The following is a 19,762-nucleotide window of genomic DNA, read 5'->3' as shown; positions in this document are numbered from 1 at the left end:
ATGTAAATTGATACAGCCACTGTGAAGAATAGTATGGAGATTCCTTAAAAAACTAGGAATAAAACTACCATATGACCCAGCAATCTCACTACTGGGCATATACCCTGAGGAAGTCATAATTAAAAAATACACATGTACCACAGTTTTCATAGTAGCACTATTTACAATAGCTAGGACATGAAAGCAACTTAGATTGTCCATCGACAGATTAATGGATAAAGAAGATGTGGTACATATACACAATGGAATATTACTCAGCCATAAAAAAGAACAGGTTTGAGTCAGTTCTAGTGAGGTGGATGAACCTAGAGCCTGTTATACAGAGTGAAGTAAGTCAGAGAAAAACAAATATAGTATATTAACACATATCTAAGGTTCTATGAAGACCTACAAGACCTTCTAGAACTAACACCCCAAAAAGATGTCCTTTTCATTATAGAGGACTGGAATGCAAAAGTAGGAAGTCAAGAAACACCTGGAGTAACAGGCAAATTTGGCCTTGGAGTACAGGATGAAGCAGGGCAAAGGCTAATAGAGTTTTGCCAAGAGAACACACTGGTCATAGCAAACACCCTCTTCCAACAGTACAAGAGAAGACTCTACATAGGGACATCACCAGATAGTCAACACTGAAATCAGACTGATTGTATTCTTTGCAGCCAAAGATGGAGAAGCTCTATACAGTCAGCAAAAACAAGACGGGATCTGACTATGGCTCAGATCATGAACTCCTTATTGCCAAATTCAGACTTAAATTGAAGAAAGTAGGGAAAACCACTGGACCATTCAGGTACGACCTAAATCAAATCCCTTATGATTATACAGTGGAAGTGACAAACAGATTTAAGGGACTAGATCTGATAGAGTGCCTGATGAACTATGGATGGAGGTTCGTGACATTGTACAGGAGACAGGGATCAAGACCATCCCCAAGAAAATGGAATGCAAAAAGGCAAACTGGCTGTCTGAGGAGGTCTTACAAATAGCTGTGAAAAGAAGAGAAACGAAAAGCAAAGGAGGAAAGGAAAGATATACCCATTTGAGTACAGAGTTCCAAAGAATAGCAAGGAGAGATAAGAAAGCCTTCCTCAGTGATCATTGCAAAGAAATAGAAGAAAACAATAGAATAGGAAAGACTAGAGATCTCTTCAAGAAAATTAGAGATACCAAGGGAACATTTCATGCAAAATGGGCTCAATAAAGGACAGAAATGATATGGACCTAACAGAAGCAGAAGATACCAAGAAGAGGTGGCAAGAATACACAGAAGAGCTATACAAAAAAGATCTTCATGACGCAGATAATCATGATGGTGTGATCACTCATCTAGAGCCAGACATCCTGGAATGTGAAGTCAAGTGGGCCCTAGGAACCATCACTACGAACAAAGCTAGTAGACGTCATGGCATTCCAGTTGAACTATTTCAAATCCTAAAAGATGATGCTGTGAAAGTGCTGCACTCAATATGCCAGCAAATTTGGAAAACTCAACAGTGGCCATGGGACTAGCAAAGGTCAGTTTTCATTCCAATCCCAAAGAAAGGCAATGCCAAAGAATGCTCAAACTACCGCACAATTGCACTCATCTCACACACTAGCAAAGTAATGCTCAAAATTTTCCAAGCCAGGCTCCAACAGTATGTGAACCATGAACTTCCAGATGTTCAAGCTGGTTTTAGAAAAGGCAGAGGAACCAGAGATCAAATTGCCAATATCCCATGGATCATCGAAAAAGCAAGAGAGTTCCAGAAAAACATCTATTTCTGCTTTATTGACTATGCCAAAGCCTTTGACTGTGTGGATCACAATAAACTGTGGAAAATTCTGGAAGAGATGGGAATACTGGACCACCTGATCTGCCTCTTGAGAAATCTGAATGCAGGTCAGGAAGCAACAGTTAGAACTGGGCATGGAACAACAGACTGGTTCCAAATAGGAGAAGGAGTACATCACCTTTTCCTTATGCAGAGTACATCATGCGAACTGCTGGGCTGGAAGAAACACAAGCTGGAATCAAGATTGCTGGAAGAAATATCAATAACCTCAGATATGCAGATGACACCACCTTATGGCAGAAAGTGAAGAAGAACTAAAAATCCTCTCAATGAAAATGAAAGAGGAGAGTGAAAAAGTTGGCTTAAAGCTCAACATTCAGAAAACTAAGATCGTGGCATTTGGTCCCATCACTTCTTGGCAAATAGATGGGGAAACAGTGGCTGACTTTATTTTTTGGGCTCCAAAATCACTGCAGATGGTGACTGCAGCCATGAAATTCAAAGACACTCACTCCTTGGAAGAAAAGTTATGACCAACCTAGACAACATATTAAAAAGCAGAGACATTACTTTGCCAATAAAGGTCCGTCTAGTCAAGGCTATGGTTTTTCCAGTAGTCATATATGAATGTGAGAGTTGGACTAAAAAGAAAGCTGAGCACCAAAGAATTGATGCTTTTGAACTGTGGTGTTGGAAAAGACTCTTGAGAGTCCCTTGAACTGCAAGGAGATCCAACCAGTCCATCCTAAAGGAAATCCGTCCTGAATATTCATTGGAAGGACTGATGTTGAAGCTGAAACTCCAATACTTTGGCCACCTGATGTGAAGAACTAATTCATTTGAAAAGACCTTGATGCTGGGAAAGACTGAAGGCAGGAGGAGAAGGGAATGACAGAGGATGAGATGGTTGGATGGCATCACCGACTCAATGGACATGAGTTTGAGTAAGCTCCGGGAGTTGGTGATGGACAGGGAGGCCTGGTGTGCTGCAGTCCATGGGGTCGCAAAGAGTCGGACAAGACTGAGTGACTGAACTGAACTGGTGGAATCTATAAAAATGATATTGATGAACCTATTTGCAGGGAAGGATTGGAGACGCAAATACAGAGAGGAAACTTGTGGACACAATGAGGGAAGGAGAGAGTGGGACAAATGGAGAAAGTCGCATTGATATATATATATACTACCATGTGTTAAATAGATAGCTGGTGAGAAGTTGCTATATCACACAGGGAGACCAGCCTGGTTCTCTGTGATGACCTTGATGGGTGGGATGAGGGGAGGGAGGGAATATATGTATAATTATGGCTGATATGCATTGTTGTACAGCAGAAACCATCACAACGTTGTAAAGCAGTTTTCCTCCAATTAAAAAAAAAAAGATGCTTGGTTCTATCTAAAATATCGATGAACATGTTTAGTCCATGCCAAATGGTTTTGGACAGGACTAAAACATCAAGGACCTTCTGGCATGACCAGACGTCTCCCTGGACATTTTCAACAGATCAAATGTCTGCTAACCATGTTAGTCTTTTTTTTTTTTTTTTAATTGAAGTATAGTTGATTTACAATGTTGTGTTTGTTGCAGGTATACAGCTAAGTGATTCAGTTATATATATCTGTCTTTTTCAGTTATAAATCTGTCTTTTTCAGGTGCTTTTGACTTATAAGTTATTGTAAGATATTAAGTATAGTTCTCTGTGCTATGCAGTAGGTCCTTGTTGTTTATCTATTTTATATATAGTATGTATATATATTAATCCCCAAGTCCTCCTTTATCCCTCTCTCCCTTTCCACTTTGGTAACTGTAAGTTTGTTTTCTAAGAGTCTGTTTCTGTTTTGTAAATAAGTCCATTTGTCTCATGTTTTGAGATTTCACATGTAAGGGATATCGTATGATATTTGTTGTTCTCTGGCTTACTTCACTTAGTATCATAACTTCTAGGTCCAACCATGGTGCTGCAAGGGACATTATTTCATTCTTCCTGTGGCCTTTTGTTAATAAGGATTGAGTGTCAGGCGAGAGTAGCTGGTTCTCACTACAGAGTGAGTGCTGGTTCTGAAACACAGGCTAGACCATTTTATTATTCTTTGACTCTAATCCTTACTCTCAACACCAATGAAATGGTGCAGGCAAGAGAGAGGAGTTAAAAACAATAAATTAGAGGCCTTTCCGTGCAGTTTTGCAGTAGCACGCTTCTCAGAAGGAAAAGCTTCAGTCTTGGGAAGCTGATTGTTCCTTTCTGTCCCCCCTGGGGGCGTTGGTTGATATGGACCAATGGCAGTAGCCATTCCGTCACCCTCGAGTCATGATTGGCTAAGTTCCTGAGCAAGTGGAGGGTACAGAAAGGGGTACAGAGCCTGACCCTGCCCTCTACGAGCTTTCCAGCAGGTTGGGAGCATCCTTGAAAAACATGCACGGGGGAGAAAGAAAACATCCCCAAGAGGTCCGTGTTGGGCAGAGCTGGGATGATGATCAGAAATTGTGAGCTCTGCTTTCTCAGCCAAGTGCCCGTTCATGGAGAGATAACTTGGTTACTAGGAAAGACTGACCTTGTTGTTTCATTTCTCTGGATGTAAATTCTGTACATCTAAAAGGAAGGGCAGGCCATCACCATGAGGGTTGTAGTGAACTCAGATATTCTGCTCTGTTCACACTTGCTAGTGCCTCTGTGTGCAGGCTTGGTGCGGAGTGAAAAAGCCTGGCCCCAGGCAATGCACACTGCCATTCCCAACTGGAGCCCATCCATCTTGCTTTCCTTTCATAGCCCCTTGACTGTGTGTTCTGTACATCATCGTAAGCCCACACACAGGGAAAAATGGCAGTAAAAAAAAATGTGAGCCTTCCTTTCTGTCTGTTTTATTTGGTGATGAAGGCAGCAGCAGGCATTGTAAGAACGTAGCAGCATCAGGACACACAATTCATTTCTATTAGCCTGGAGTTTCCAGATGAGTGACTCTGTGTTCAAAACAAAGGGGAGGGTAGCAGTGTGCTTGCGGGCAGAATGCTAATTCTTATTGTGGTCCAGTAAACAGAGACTGGAGAGGTGCCTCCCTCCATTTGGGGCTCTTGGCTTTCACCCTAGTGGGGTCCCTTGGTTGGCCAAGAAAACTTGTCAGAAGGAGAAATGTGTTCGTAGTAGACCTAGAAACTTGGGACTGTCCCAGCTCAGAGAGACCCAGAACCTTTCTGGGGGCATTGGAGGCAAAGGGCAGTTTCCTAAACTCCCTTCCAATCATTTTAATAAATTTTTTTTTTAAGTTTTTATGTTATGTTGGAGCAAAAGAGTCAGACACAACTTAGTGACTAAACATAACAAAAAACAGTTGATTAAAAATGTTGTGTTAGTTTCAGGTGTATTCCAAATTTGCTGGCATATTGAGTGCAGCACTTTCACAGCATCATCTTTTAGGATTTGAAATAGCTCAGCTGAAATTCCATCACCTCCACTAGCTTTGTTCATTGTAATGTTTCCTAAAGCCCACTTGACTTCACACTCCAGGATATCTGGCTCTAGGTGAGTAAGCACACCATTGTGGTTATCTGGATCATTTAAGACCTTTTTTTTTTTTCGTATAGTCCTTCTGTGTATCCTTGCCACCTCTTCTTAATCTCCTCTGCTTCTGTTACGTCCTTGCCATTTCTGTCCTTTATTGTGCCCATCTTTGCATGAAATTTTCTCTTGGTATCCCTAATTTTCTTGAGTTCTAGTCTTTCCCATTCTATTGTTTTCTCTGTTTCTTTGCATTGTTCACTTAAGAAAGCTTTCTTATCTCTCCTTGCTGTTCTTTGGAACTCTGCATTCAGATGGGTGTATGTTTCCTTTTCTCCTTTGCCTTTTGCTTTTCTTCTTTTCTCAGCCATTTGTAAGGCCTCCCCAGACAACCACTTTGCCTTGTTGCATTGCTTTTACTTTGGGATGGTTTCAGTCACCACCTCCTCAGCAGTGTTATGAACTTCCGTCCGTAGTTCTTCAGGCACTCTGCCTACCAGACCTAATCCCTTGAAGGGATTAGATGAGGTGATCCATAGTTGTTACCTCCACTGTATAATCATAAGGGATTTGATTTAGGTCATACCTAAATGTTCTAGTGGTTTTCCCTACTTTCTTTAATTTGAGCCTGAATTTTACAATAAGGAGCTCATGATATGAAACATGGTCAGCTTCAGGTCTTGTTTTTGCTGACTCTCTAGAGCTTTTCCATCTTTAGCTACAAAGAATATAATCAATCTGATTTCGGCATTGGCCATCTGGTGATATCCATGTGTAGAGTCATCTCTTATGTTGTTGGAAGAGAGTGTTTGCTAATGACTAGTATAGTGAAGTGATTATATATGTGTATACCTATTCTTTTTCAAGTTCTTTTCCCATTTAGGTTATTACAGAATATTTAGCAGAGTTTCCTGTGCTAAAAAAATAAGTCCTTGTTGGTTATCTCTTTTTTTAATGAATCTTTATTGAAGTATAGTTGATTTACAATATTGTGTTAGTTTCTACTGTACAGTAAAGTGAATCAGTTATACATATACATATATCCACTCTTTTTTAGATTCTTTTTCCATGCAGGTCATTACAGAGTTTTGAGTAGACTTCCCTGTGCTATACAGTAGGTTCTTATTAATTATCTACTTTATATATAGTAGTGTATATATGTCAATCCCAATCTCCCAATTTACCACTCCCCAGCTTTTCCCCTGGTAAACATAATGGTTATCTATTTTAAATATAGCGGTGTGCACATTGCAGCCCCACACACCCAATCTATTTTTTTTTAATTTTTATTTTTGGTTGCACTCGGTCTTAGTTATGGTGTTTGGGCTTCTCACTGTGGTGCCTTCTCTCACTGTGGGGCGCAGGCTCTGGAGTGCGGGCTTCAGTAGCTGAGGTATACCCAGGCTTCGTTGCTTCACAACATGAGGAATCTTCCGGGAACAGTGATTGAATCCACGTCCCCTGCCTTGGCAGGCAGATTCCTATCGACTGGACCACCGGGGAAGTCCCCTCAATCTATTTTAAATTGAAAAGCATGCTCAGAAGTTCACTATCTTGAAAATGCAGCCCTTTTTTCAGATCAACATTCCTGTTAGAGTTTCGGTGACAAGTACCTAAGGATTGTGCTCCCGTGAAATCCTCCCCTCAGGGAACCGTTAAGTCAGAATCACTAGGAAATGAAGCCAGCTTCCCCTTTAAGCCCCAGCATTTCCTGATAACTCTGGTTAAGAGTCAAGATGTCCCTGATACATCTCGAGAGGTAAGAACAGACTCAGTGGAGCCCAGTCATGCCCCTAGTGCATCAGCAGGGCTGCACAGTAGGAAGCAGACGGAGTGCAGAGGTTTCTCTAAGATGCGGGTGACACCAGCCTGACCCCTCTTGATCGCTGTGGGGTGACTTCTCTGCCGCGACAGATTACATTCTCTCTCTTTTTCATTGTTGTGCCCTACTCTTTGCAACCCCATGAACTGCAGCACACCAGGCTTCCCTGTCCTTCACTATCGCCCACAGTTTGCTCAAACTCATGTCCATTGAGTCGGTGATGTCATCCAACCATCTCAGAAAATACAATGTCACTGTTTCCACTTTAAAAAAAAAAAAATGTTTGGCAACACCCCACAGCATATGGGACCTTACTTCCCCAACCAGGGATCGAACCCACACCCCCTGCATTGGAAGGCAGAGTTTTAACCACTGAACCACTGGAAAAGTCCTTTGATGTTCTGTTCTTAAAGAGAATTGCTGAAGGCTCCTGGACCTGGCAGTGCTCCCAAACCCTGCTGCTTTGGTGTATAAGGATGTTGGTGGTTATGGAGATGAGGAGAGGTAACCCAGGCCTTACATGAATCTTGCTTTAATGCCAGAGTTTCCCAAAACTCATTCTAGGAAACCTTAGTCTCAGGAAGTACCTTTGAAAACACGTTGAAGCTGCACTATTTACTGCTTCTCCCTTTTGAAAAGTTTCAGAGCTTCTTAACACATGAAAGGTGCTACGGTTGCAATTAGCACATGAGCAAACAAAAATCTGTTTCATTTTATGTCACACTGCATTGGAAAAAAAGTTATCTGGAAAAAACAAACAAAAAATAGTAACAACAAAACAAACTTCTCTGGCTACTCTGGCCTCTTTCTCCAAATAATTCTTCATAATTTTCCATGGAAGACCCTTAGCCTAATACTGTCTTATGCAGTAGGTGTGTCCATTTTATCCTAGTAATTTGGGGTATGTTTTCTTATACATAAACAATACCAAAACAATACTTGAAAAATACTGAATGTTTAAAGAAATAATCAAAGATGATTTATAATCATACCACTTAGAGGCATAGATACTGTTAATATTTTGACATATTTCCCATCACATTTTTTCTATATTTCCATCAATTTTTGACAAATGTTATTGAAGCATAGTTGATTTACAATGTTGTGTAAATTTCTGCTGTAGAGCAAAGTGTCTCAGTTATACATATATATTTTTTTCATATTCTTTTCCATTATGGTTTATCACAGGATGTTGAGCAGAGTTCCCTGTGCTCTAGAGTAGAACCTAGTTATTTATCCGTCCTATTTATAATAGTTTGCATCTGTTAACCCCAGACTCCCAAGCCCTTCCTCACTTCCCCCTTGGTGACTACAAGTCTGTTCTCTATGTTTGTGAATCTGTTTCTGTTTTGTAGATATGTTCCTTTGAGTCATATTTTAGATTCCACATGTAAGTGATATATGGTATTTATCTCTCTCATTATGACTTTACTTCACTTAGTATAATGATCTCTAGGCCCATCTATGTTGCTCCAAATGACATTACTTCATTTTTTATGACTGAGTAGTATTTCGTTGTGTGTGTGTATGTATGTATGTATGTATATGCACACCGCATCTTCTTTATCCATTTGTCTGTTGATGGACATTTAGGTTGTTTCCATGTTTTGGCTATTGTAAAGAGTGATGCTGTGAACATAGGGATGCATGCCTCATTTCAGATTATACTGTTTTCCACAGTGGCTGTACCAGTTTACATGACAGGAATACATACTCTTATAAGATCTTGGTTAATGTGGCTGATCAGACTCTAATTTATTCTTCGTGGAAGTTCACATGCATGGACAGGACTCTTGTTCGTGTAGAGGACACTTAAGATTGATGCTACTTCTGAACGTTGCACATCACAGTGGCCTCTCTGGACACTGACAGTGAGCCCATATTTGGCATATTTCATTTCTACATGAAATTTGAGTTCCTTCCACAACCATGCCCTCTGCTTCAAGGGCTACAAAAGAAGTAGAAGACCTAATCTGGAAACCTTCTTAGACAGGTTTCTTCTGCTTGGTTTATAACACTCAGATTTGGGAGACCTAGTCTAAACTCTTTCTCAGTTTCTCTTTTCAGTCTTATCCTATAATGTGGAACCAATTAGCCTAGATAAGAAATGCCAGAATTCCCACCTGGAAGGAACTTGGGCATCAGTGAGCCGGTATTTTAAGCATTAACTATCTGGATATCTCCAGAATTTACAAGATTAATGCAGAGGCATAACTGCTTATAGCTATCCAGGCTGGATGGGGCTTGGCAGGAAATGCTTGTCCCTGTTCCTTGTGGTCTCAGCTAGAGCCATTCAAAGATGATGGTCAGAGACTTTCCTGATGGTCCAGTGGCTAAGATTCTGTGCACCCGATGCAGGGAGCCCAGGTTCGATCCCTGGTCTGGGAACTAGATCCCCAACTAAGAGTTACCATGCTGCAACTAAAGATCGCATGTGCTGCAACTAAGACTGAGAATAGCTACATAAATAGGTAGACAGGCAGATAGATAAATAGATAGAGAGAGAGATGGATGATGGACAGAACCATCTGAAGATGTACTTGCTCATGGTTGGTGTGGATGTTAGCTGTCAGCTGGGACAGTGGCTTTCTACATGGAGGTGGAGGTGTGGCCTTCTCATGACATGTGATTGGGTTTGAGGATGAGCATTATAAGAAAAAAAAAAAAACGCTGGGGGAGAAGAGGGAGCCATGCGTCCCCTTAGTACCTGGTCTTGGAAGTCAGGTAGGGTTACTTTTGCCACCTTCAACCCACTAGACACAAGTTGCTGAGGTCGGCCAGACATTCTCAAGGGAGGGGAATTAGAACTCATCTTTTCATGGGGTAAGTTGAAAAGAATTTTGAATTATCTGGTTTATGATGACTCTATCAACTCTATTTGATATTCTTTGATAACCTATATGGGAAAAGAATCAGAAAAAGAATGGATATATGTATATATATAATTGATTCACTTTACTGTACACCTAAAACTAATACAATATCGTAAATCAAATCTCTGTTGTTGTTCAGTCGCTCAGTCGTGTCCAACTCTCTGTGACCCCATGGGCTGCAGCACACCAGGCTTCCCTGTCCATCACCAACTCCTGGAGCTTGCTCAAACTCATGTCCATTGAGTCGGTGATGCCATCCAACCATCTCATCCTCTGTCATCCCCTTCTCCTCCTGCCTTCAATCTTTCCCAGCATCAGGGTCTTTTCCATTGAGTCAGCTCTTCCCATCAGGTGGCCAAGGTATTGGAGCTACAGCTCTAGCATCAGTCCTTCCAATGATTATTTGGAGTTGATTTCCTTTAGGAGTGACTAGCTTGATTTCCTTGCTGTCCAAGGAACACTGAAGAGTTTTCTCCAGCACCATGACTCAAAAACATCAATTCTTTGACACTCAGCCTTCTTTATGGTCCAACTCTCACATCCATACATAACTTCTGGAAAAACAATAGCTTTGACTATACAGACCTTCATCTGCAAAGTGATATCTCTGCTTTTTAATATGCTGTCTAGGTTTGTCATAGCTTTTCTTCCAAGGAGCAAACATTTTTTCATTTCATTCCTGCAGTCACCATCTGCAGTGATTTTGGAGCCCAAGAAAATAAAGTCTGTTACCATTTCCATTTTTTCCTCATCTATTTGCCATGAACTGAAGGAACTGGATGCCATGATATTAGTTGTTTGAAGTTGAGTTTTAAGCTAGCTTTTTCACTCTCCTTTTTCACCTTCATCAAGAGGCTCTTTACTTCCTCTTCGCTTTCTGCCACTAGGGTGGTGTCATCTGCATCTCTGAGGTTATTGATATTTCTCCGAGTAATCTTAATTCCATCTTGTGATCCATCTAGCTCAGCATTTTGCATGATGTACTCTGCATAGAAGTTAAATAAGCAGGGTGACAATATATAGCCTTGACGTACTCCTTTCCCAATTTTGAACCAGTTCATTCAATATTGTTGAACCAGTCCATTGTTCCATGTCTGGTTCCAGCTTTTGCTTCTTGACCTGCATACAGTTTTCACAGGAGGCAGGTAAGGTGGTCTGATATTTCCATCTCTTTAAGAATTTTCTACAGTTTGTTGTGATCCACACCATCAGAGGCTTTAGCATAGCCAATGAAGCAGATTTTTTTTTAATTCTCTTGCTTTTTCTATGATCCAACAGATGTTGGCAATTTGATCTCTGATTCTTCTGCCTTTTCTAAATCTAGCTTGTACATCTGGAAATTTTCAGTTCACATACTGTTAAAGACTAGCTTGAAGAATTTTGAGCATGACCTTGCTAGCATGTGAAATGAGTGTAGGTGTGCGGTAGTTTGAACATTCTTTGGCATTGCCCTTCTTTGGGATTGGAATGAAAACTGATCTTCTCCAGTTCTGTGGCCACTGCTGAGTTTTCCAAATTTGCTGGCATATTGAGTGCAGCACTTTCACAGCATCATCTTTTAGGATCTGAAATAGCTCAGCTGTAATTCCATTACCTCCATTATCTTTGTTTGTAGTGATGCTTCCTGAGGTCCATTTGACTTCACACTCCAGGATATCTGGCTCTAGGTGAGTGATCACACCACCGTGGTTATCTGGGTCATGAAGATCTTTTTTGTATAGTTCTTCTGTGTATTCATGCTACCTCTTCTTAATATCTTCTGCTTCTGTTAGGTCCATACCATTTCTGTCCTTTATTGAGCCCATCTTTGCATGAAATGTTCCCTTGGTATCTCTAATTTTCTTGAAGAGATCTCTAGTCTTTCCCATTCTATTGTTTTCCTCTATTTCCCTGCATTGTTCACTTAAGAAGGCTTTCTTATCTCTCCTTGCTAGTTTTTGGAACTCTCCATTCAGATGGGTATATCTTTCCCCTCTGTCATGAACCTTTAATTTTTTATTGGAATATAATTGCTTTATAATATTGTGTTGGTTTCTGATGTACAACAGAGTGAGTCAGCTATAAATATACATGTATCCCCTCTATCTGTGACTTTCCTCCCACCCTACGTCCACCATCTCATCCATCTAGGTCATCACAAAACACTGAGTTGCGTTCCCTGTGCTATATAGCAGCTTCGCACTAGCTATATATTTTATACATGGCAGTATATATAGGTCAGTGCTAATCTCCCAATTTGTCCCATTCTCCCCTCACCCCACCCCCCCGTGTCCACATGTCCATTCTCTGTACCTTTTTAATGTTTGGTCATCCTAGAGTGATACCTTCATGCCCAGGGAAGGAGGACCTGCCCAATTTATCTGTCATCCTCCTTGTCCCCCCAAGAACTACCCAGAAGTACGTTTCCTCAAGAGTCTATTGTGGCTATTGTCCAGCTTGACCCCATATACTTTCCTGCAAAAGGGTCTGTTTTATTTACAGACCCTGCCATCAGGCTTTCAGAATCTGTTTTCCCACCTTTTGATTCCTATGGGTCTCTTACATACTCATTTAAAAAGTGTGGGAAAAGAATAAAATAATGCCATGCAGCAACACAGACAGACCTAGAGATTGTCAAACTGATTGAAGTAAGTCAGACAGAGAAAAAATATCACATGGTATACCTTATATGTGAAATCTAAAACAAGGATACAAATGAACTTATTTTCAAAACAGGAACAGATTTACAGGCATAGAAAACAAAGTTACGGTTACTAAAGAAGAAAGGCAGGGAAGGGATAAATTAGGAGGCTGGGATTAACATATACACACTACTGTTTATAATGTGGGTTCACTTGCTGGTTTGGGAAGATCTCCTGGAGGAAGAAATGGCAACCCACTCCAGTATGCTTTCCTGGAGAATCCCATGGACCGAGGCGCCTGGTGGGCTGTAGTCCATAGAGTTGCAAAGAGTTGGACACAACTGAGCTCACATGCACTACATATATAAAACAAATAACTAATAAGGACCTACTATATGTTACATGGAGCCCTAGTCAATATTCTGTAATAACCTATATGGGAAAAGAATCTTAAAAAAAGAATAGATATATGTGTAAGTATAACTGAATCACTTTGCTGTACACCTGAAACTAACACAACATTGTTAATCCACTATACTCCAAAATAAACTAAAATTAATTTTTTTAATGTAATGGAGAGGCATAGCACTAGAATTATCAAAATAATTTTGCAAAAGACTAAAGCTGGAGAAATCACATTGTTAATTTTAAGACTTACTCTGAAACTACAGAAGTCACACAGTGCCACTGGTGAAAGGAAAGCTCCATAGGTCCCTGAGACAAACAGAGAAGAGACAACCTAGAAATTGAATCTCATAAACTTGATCAGTTGATTTTTTCAAGGGTGCAGAGGTAATTCAGTATAGAAGACTCTTTTCAAAAAAGTGAACTTGGAACAATTTAACAACCATATGCAAGCAAAGGGCTTCCCAGGTGGCACTAGTGGTAAAGAATCACCTGCCAATGCAGGAGACATAAGAGATGCAGGTTCGATCCCTGGGTCAGGAAGATCCCCTAGAGGAGAGCATGGCAACCTACTCCAGTATTCTTGCCTAGAGAATCCCATGGACAGAGGAACCTGGCGGGCTACAGTCCATGGGGTCCTACAGAGTCTCAACTGAAGTCAGATTCGACTGAAGCAACTTGGCACACACGCACATGCAAAGGTTAACCTCAACCTTACATGTTATAAAAATAACTCAAAATGGATCATAAGTCTAAATGTAAAATGTGTAAAACTCTCAGAAGAAAACACAGGAGAAAATCTTCTTGGCCTGACATTAGGCAAAGGGTTCTTAGATCTGCCACCAAAACACAATCCATAAAACAACCACCACAATATTGTAAAGTAATTAATCTCCAATTAAAATAAATAAACTCATTTAAAAAATAAAAATAAACCAAAAAAAAAAAAAGGTTAACTTGGGCTTCATCAAAATTAAAAAAATTTTTGCTCTGTGAAGACACTATTAAGAGACCGAAAGGGCAAGCTGGCAAAATTTTGACAAATCATGTATCTAACAAAGGACTTGTATCAGAATACACAAATACACTGCCTTACATCAATAGTAAGGAAACAAACAACTCAGTTTAAAAATGGTGAAAGACATGAATGGATGCTTCACCAAAGAGGATACGCAGATGGTGGAAAAGTACATGAAAAGATGTTCAACATCATTAGCCATTAGAAAAATGCAAAAGAAAGCCCAATGAGGATTCTCTACTGCTGAGTCACCTGGGAAGTGACTCTCTATGCTGAGTCATCTCTTTGACAACCTAAAATAAAAAGTACCGACAATACCAACTCCCTTTGAGGATGTTGGAACATCCGGATCACTCCTACATCACTTGCAAGAGGTAAAATGGTGCTGCTGCCCTGGAAAACAGTCTGGTGGTGTCTTAGAAAGTTAAACATCCGTGTGATCCAGCCATCCTTCTCCCAAGTTACTTACTACAGAGAGCTGACATCTTACATTCCCACAAAAACCTGCACAGAAATGTTCATAGCTGCTGTATTTATCATGAAGGAAAATGGGAAGCAATCCAAGTTGCCTTAAGCAGGTGAACGGATAAGCCAGCTGTGTTACTGATGTACCCATGCAATAGAAAGCTACTCAGCAGTGAGAAGGAGAAGGTATTGGTAGGTGCAGCAACTTGGATGAACTGGGTAGAAGCCAGCTCAAGAGGTTACCTGCTGTCTAATTGCGTTTGTACGACATTCCCAAAAAGAGAATGCAGTGATGGAGAACAGAACAGGGGCTTCCAGTGGTTACAGACATGGAGAAAGTGAAGGAATTTTGGAGGGAATGGTAGAAGGCGGTGGGAGAGTGCAGGTGCTCCATAGCATGAGCACCAGAGCAGACCTTCTCCACCACTCCCTAGTCAAGAACTTCAGCAGTTATTCATCCTCTGGGTACCTCAACTGCACCTGTGAAATGGGAATGATAACAGATCATTGTGACGATTAAAGGCATTAATACATGTAAAGCACTTAAAATAGTGCTATTACATAGTAAGTGCCCAGACAGTGTTAGCGATGTCAACAGTGTCCCCTGGGAAAAAGCAGAAAAGATAGTAAGACAAGACTGGGGCTCACTGAGCATTGCATTCAAAATCAAAGGTGGAGGCTTGTATCAAAGTATATTTAACACACACACATATACCCCTTCCCTTTCTCCCAGACCACCTCCCTGTCTCTCTTTCTCTCTCTCTTAAATTCAATAAAAAGAAGACAAACAACACAACTGAAAAATGGGTGGAAGATTTGAACAGACACTTCAAAAAGAAGATATATGAAAGAGCATTAAACACATGAAAATATGTTAAACATCACTCATCATCAGACAACTGCCAATTAAAACCACAATGAGCAATGGATGCACGGATATAGAGAACAGACTTATGGACACAGAAGGGAGGAAGGAGAGGGTGAGACAAATGGAGTATGATGGAAACATATACACTACCATGTATAAAATAGGTAGCCAATGGAAATTTGCTGTATGACTCAGGGAACTCAAATCAGGACTCTGTAACAACCTAGAGGAGTGGGGAGGGCTGGGAAGGAGGGAGGTTCAAGAGGGAGGGGATATATGTATACCTATGGCTAATTCATGTTGATGTATGGCAGAAACCAAACCAATATTGTAAAGCAATTATCCTTCAATTAAAAATAAATAAATTAAAAAAACAACCACAATGAGATAATGCTACATGGCTAAAGTGAAGAAGGATTGGCAACACTAAGTGCTGGCATGGATGTGGAGTAATAGAACTCTCATACATTGTAGGTAGAAATGCAGAAATAGGAGAGCCACTTTGTATAACTGTATAGTAGTGTCTTACAATGTTATACATACACTTAGCATGTGAAAGTCACTCAGTCGTGTTTGACTCTTTGCGACCCCATTGACTGTAGCCTGCTAGGTCCCTCTGTCCATGGAGTTCTCCAAGCAAGAATACTGTAGTGGGTAGCTGTTCCCTTCTTCAGGGAATCTTCCCGACCCAGGAATCAAACCAGGGTCTCCTGCATTGCAGGCAGATTCCTTACCAGCTGAGCTACCAGAGAAGCCCTACACTTATCATAGGACCCAGCAATTTCACACCTGGGTATGTACCCAAGAGAAATGTATGCCTGTGTCTACACAGAGACAGGGAGATAGATGTTCAGAGCAGCATTATTCTTTTTGTTTAATTTTTACATGATTTTTAAAGGTTACTTTCCACTTATAGTTATTTTGAAGTATTGGCTATATTTCCCATGTTGTACAATCAGAGCAGCATTATTTTATTATTAATTTAATTAATGGCCGTGCTCAGTCTTCACTGATATGCGCGGGCTTTCTCTAGTTGTGATGAGTGGGGACTACTCTTCACTGTGGTGTGCAGGCTTCTCATTGCAGGGTCTTCTCTTGTGGAACAGGGCTTCAGAACTTGGGCTCAGTAGCTGTGGTGCATGGGCTTAGTTATCCTGAGGCATTTGGGATCTTACCACATCAGGGATTGAACACATGTTCCCTGCATTAATGGGTGGATTTTTAACCACTGGACCACCAGGGAAGCCCCCAGCATTGTCCTTAATACCCCCAAACTGAAAACAACCCAACGAACTACTTATCAGCAGTCAAAAGAAATGAAGTATTAATATATACAATAACATGGATGAATCACCAAAACTTTATGCTAAAGTCAACTACATTGTGCTGATTGCATTTATATGAAATCCTAGAAAAAGGCAAAACTACAGTGACAGCAGACCAGTGGTTTTCCCAGGGCTGTGATCCAGGGGAGATCAACAACAAAGATGCAGGAGAAAATTTTTTAGGATGGAGGAACTATTTTGCAGCTGAATTTTTGTGGTGGTTATGGTGGCTCAGATGGTAAAGAATCTGCCTGCAATGCAGGAGACTGGGGTTCGATCCCTGGGTCAGGAAGATCCCCTGGAGAAGGGAATGGCAACCCACTCCAATATTCTTGTCTGGAAAATTCCATGGGCACAGGAACCTAGCGGGCTACAGTCCATGGGGTCGCAAAGTCAGACACGACTAATACTTTCACTTTTCACTTTCAGGCAATTACTAAGATTCATCAAACCACACACATAATATGGATGAGTTTCACTGAACATAAATTATGCCTCAAAGGACTAAACAAACCCTCAGCCTGCTTGGTTAAGTGTCTTTCAACCGGTTTTCCTGATGCCTTATGCCTGGTGGTCTCAGGGCCTGCCGGAACAGGCCTCCTGTATCAGAAATAAGGTCATTTAAGGCTCTTTTTTTCCTTCTTGGCTCAGAGCTGCGGATCCAACTGACACTGACCGATTTCCAGTGGGCACCATCGTGTGTCCCAGGCGGAGGCTGACGGAAACAAGCTTGTGTTCCTGTCACTAATGATATAAGCCTTCATCATCAGCTCTGCCAGGCTGTGTTCATTGTCATTACACCCATTGAAGAAGAGAACAGAGTTATAATGAGCCGGGTGTTATCCGCTCACCAATAATTTATAATGGGCAAACTAGGACAGGAATAGAGCTTTTTCTGGCTAAGGAGGTTGCATGTCACTCTTCAAATCTAGGCTGAAAATGTATTTATAATGCACAGACAGTCACTCAGAAAGTTAAAGGGTTCCTTTGTTTTCTCTCATGTGTTTGAACACTATGGGTTTTACCCTGGACCAGCACAAAGGCCCCTCGGCATCTTACTGCTGCCCCTGCAGTCAGTCTGTGACTGGGAGAGAGCGTTCCTGGGGATAGTGACTCGGCTAGAAATGAGGCCTTTGTAGAAACGCCTAGAGGATTTCAGGCCCTCCCAAAACTCGAAGGAGAGACAGGAAGGAGGAAAAGGTCAGGAACAGGAAGAGACCCTTAGGTAAGGGTAGCGACCATGCGTGAACTTCGAAGAATTGCCTTAGATGCTATCAGAAAACATCCCAAACTGAGACGAAATCAGCAAAAGGTGATGTATGAATGGGTGTGTTGAAATCAAGACAGGTCAAGGAACTTCCCTGGCGGTCCAGCGGTTAAGAGCCAATGTATGGTGCAGAGGACATGGGTTTGATCCCTAGCCTGGGAAGATCTCACATGCCGGGGAGCAACTAAGCTCGTGTGCCACAGGTACTGAGCCCGCAGGCCACAGCTACTGAAGCCTGAGTGCCTAGAACCTGTACTCTGAAACAAGAGAAACCATGGCAGTAAAAGCCTGTGCATGTGACTGGAGAGTAGCCCCAACCCGCCACAACTAGAGAAAACCCACACACAGCAACAAAGACCCAGAACAGCCCAAAACTTTAAGAATAAAAAGGACAGGTCGTGTCTAATTGGGTAGCAATGAGCAGAATGTTTATGACCATCACGGTGTCCAGGGAAAGGATATTTGTGGTGTGTGCCTAGGTTTCCAAGCGCTCTTGGGGGAACCCAAATCTATGTGGATGCTGACACCTGTGGATATTGGTACCTACCCCAAGGCAGGTGAATCCCTCTAAGGGGAACCCACTGAGTTGTCACAAGCCACCAGCACCCTCCAAATCACTGAAGATGGTGACTGTAGCCACAGAATTAAAAGATGCTAGCTCCTTAAAAGAAAAGCTATGACAAATCTAAACAGCATGTTGAAAAGCAGAGACATCACTTTGCTTGACAAAGGTCGGTACAGACAAAGGTCGGTATAGTCAAAGCTATGATTTTTCCAGTAGTCATGTATGGATGTGACAGTTGGACCATAAAGAAGGCTGAGAGCCGAAGAATTGATGCTTTTGAACTGTGGTGTTGGAGAAGACTCTTGAGAGTCCCTTGGGCTACAAGGAGATCAAACCAGTCAATCCTAAAGGAAATCAACCCTGAATATTCATTGGAAGGACTGATGCTGAAGCTCCAATATCTTGGCCACCTAATGCGAAGAGCCAACTCATTAGAAAAGACCCTGATTTTGGGAAAGACTGAGGGCAAGAGGAGAATGGGGAGGCAGAGGATGAGATGGTTGGATGGCATCACTGACTCAACAGATATGAGTCTGAGCAAGCTCCGGGAGATAGTAAAGAACAGGGAAGTCTGGCATGCTGCAGTCCATGGGGTCTCAAAGAGTCAGACATGACTGAGCAACTGAACAACAACAACAACCAGTTTCCTGTCCTGGCCACACATTGTCCAGTGACCTCCTGGTGGGTGACTAGCTGCCCCAGGCACCTTGATTCTGGGCCCCCGGGTGCCTGGACCAGAAAGTAGACTTAGTTTGATGGGCCCTGCAGCTGTGGTCCCTGTTCTCTCACTACTGACTTTTCTGAAACAAATCCATCTGGGCTGAATTTGGGAGGGGTGAGTCTGCCTTCCCAGCCCTGGATCAACTTTAAGTAAGCTGGCCGTGGAGGAGGGGCTTGACCTGCAGAGCTAAGAGCTGGCCCAGGCCTGTGATGTGCTAAGGATCAAGGCCTCTGGGACAGCCCTGCTTCCCAGGCCGGTAGAGGTGGTTGGGACGGTGGGGGGTGGGGTGGGGGTCTTGTTTAATAGAGCAGCCCTTGCAGCCATGGTTTCCTCTCCAAGTTCCCGGGACCCTGGGGTCCTCAGAGCCTCAGTGGGAAGACCCCTCAAGCTGAGTGCCCCCACACTGATTCCTTCTGTAGTAGTGTGGTGGGGTATGTCATTGTTTTTAATATACTCTATTTTTAGAAGAGTTTTAAGTTCCCAGCAGGATTGGGTGGAAGGCCACTGATTTTCCATATGCCCTCTTTTTCCATATGCCCTCTG

General features: G+C 41.9%; 1 protein-coding gene across 5 annotated transcripts in view; it reads left to right on the top strand.

Annotated features, from left to right (window-relative positions):
- The window catches only part of NPAS2 (neuronal PAS domain protein 2), a 195,786-nt gene that overhangs the window by 83,859 nt on the left and 92,165 nt on the right, over positions 1-19,762 (top strand). The window contains exon 3 of one of the 5 annotated variants that reach the window (XM_081591524.1): positions 11,580-11,631. The exons of the other annotated variants lie outside the window; for them this stretch is intronic. Coding sequence (XP_081447650.1) covers positions 11,580-11,631 — 52 coding nt within the window. The remainder of the gene's footprint in view (positions 1-11,579; positions 11,632-19,762) is intronic. 5 annotated transcript variants of the gene reach the window in all.

This window comes from Giraffa tippelskirchi, chromosome 4 (genome assembly GCF_054371585.1).
Source record: "Giraffa tippelskirchi isolate mGirTip1 chromosome 4, T2T-mGirTip1v1.2.pri, whole genome shotgun sequence".
Classification (NCBI taxonomy): domain Eukaryota; kingdom Metazoa; phylum Chordata; class Mammalia; order Artiodactyla; family Giraffidae; genus Giraffa; species Giraffa tippelskirchi.
Note: the sequence above shows the minus strand (reverse complement) of the source record. Positions and strands in the feature narration are given on the sequence as shown.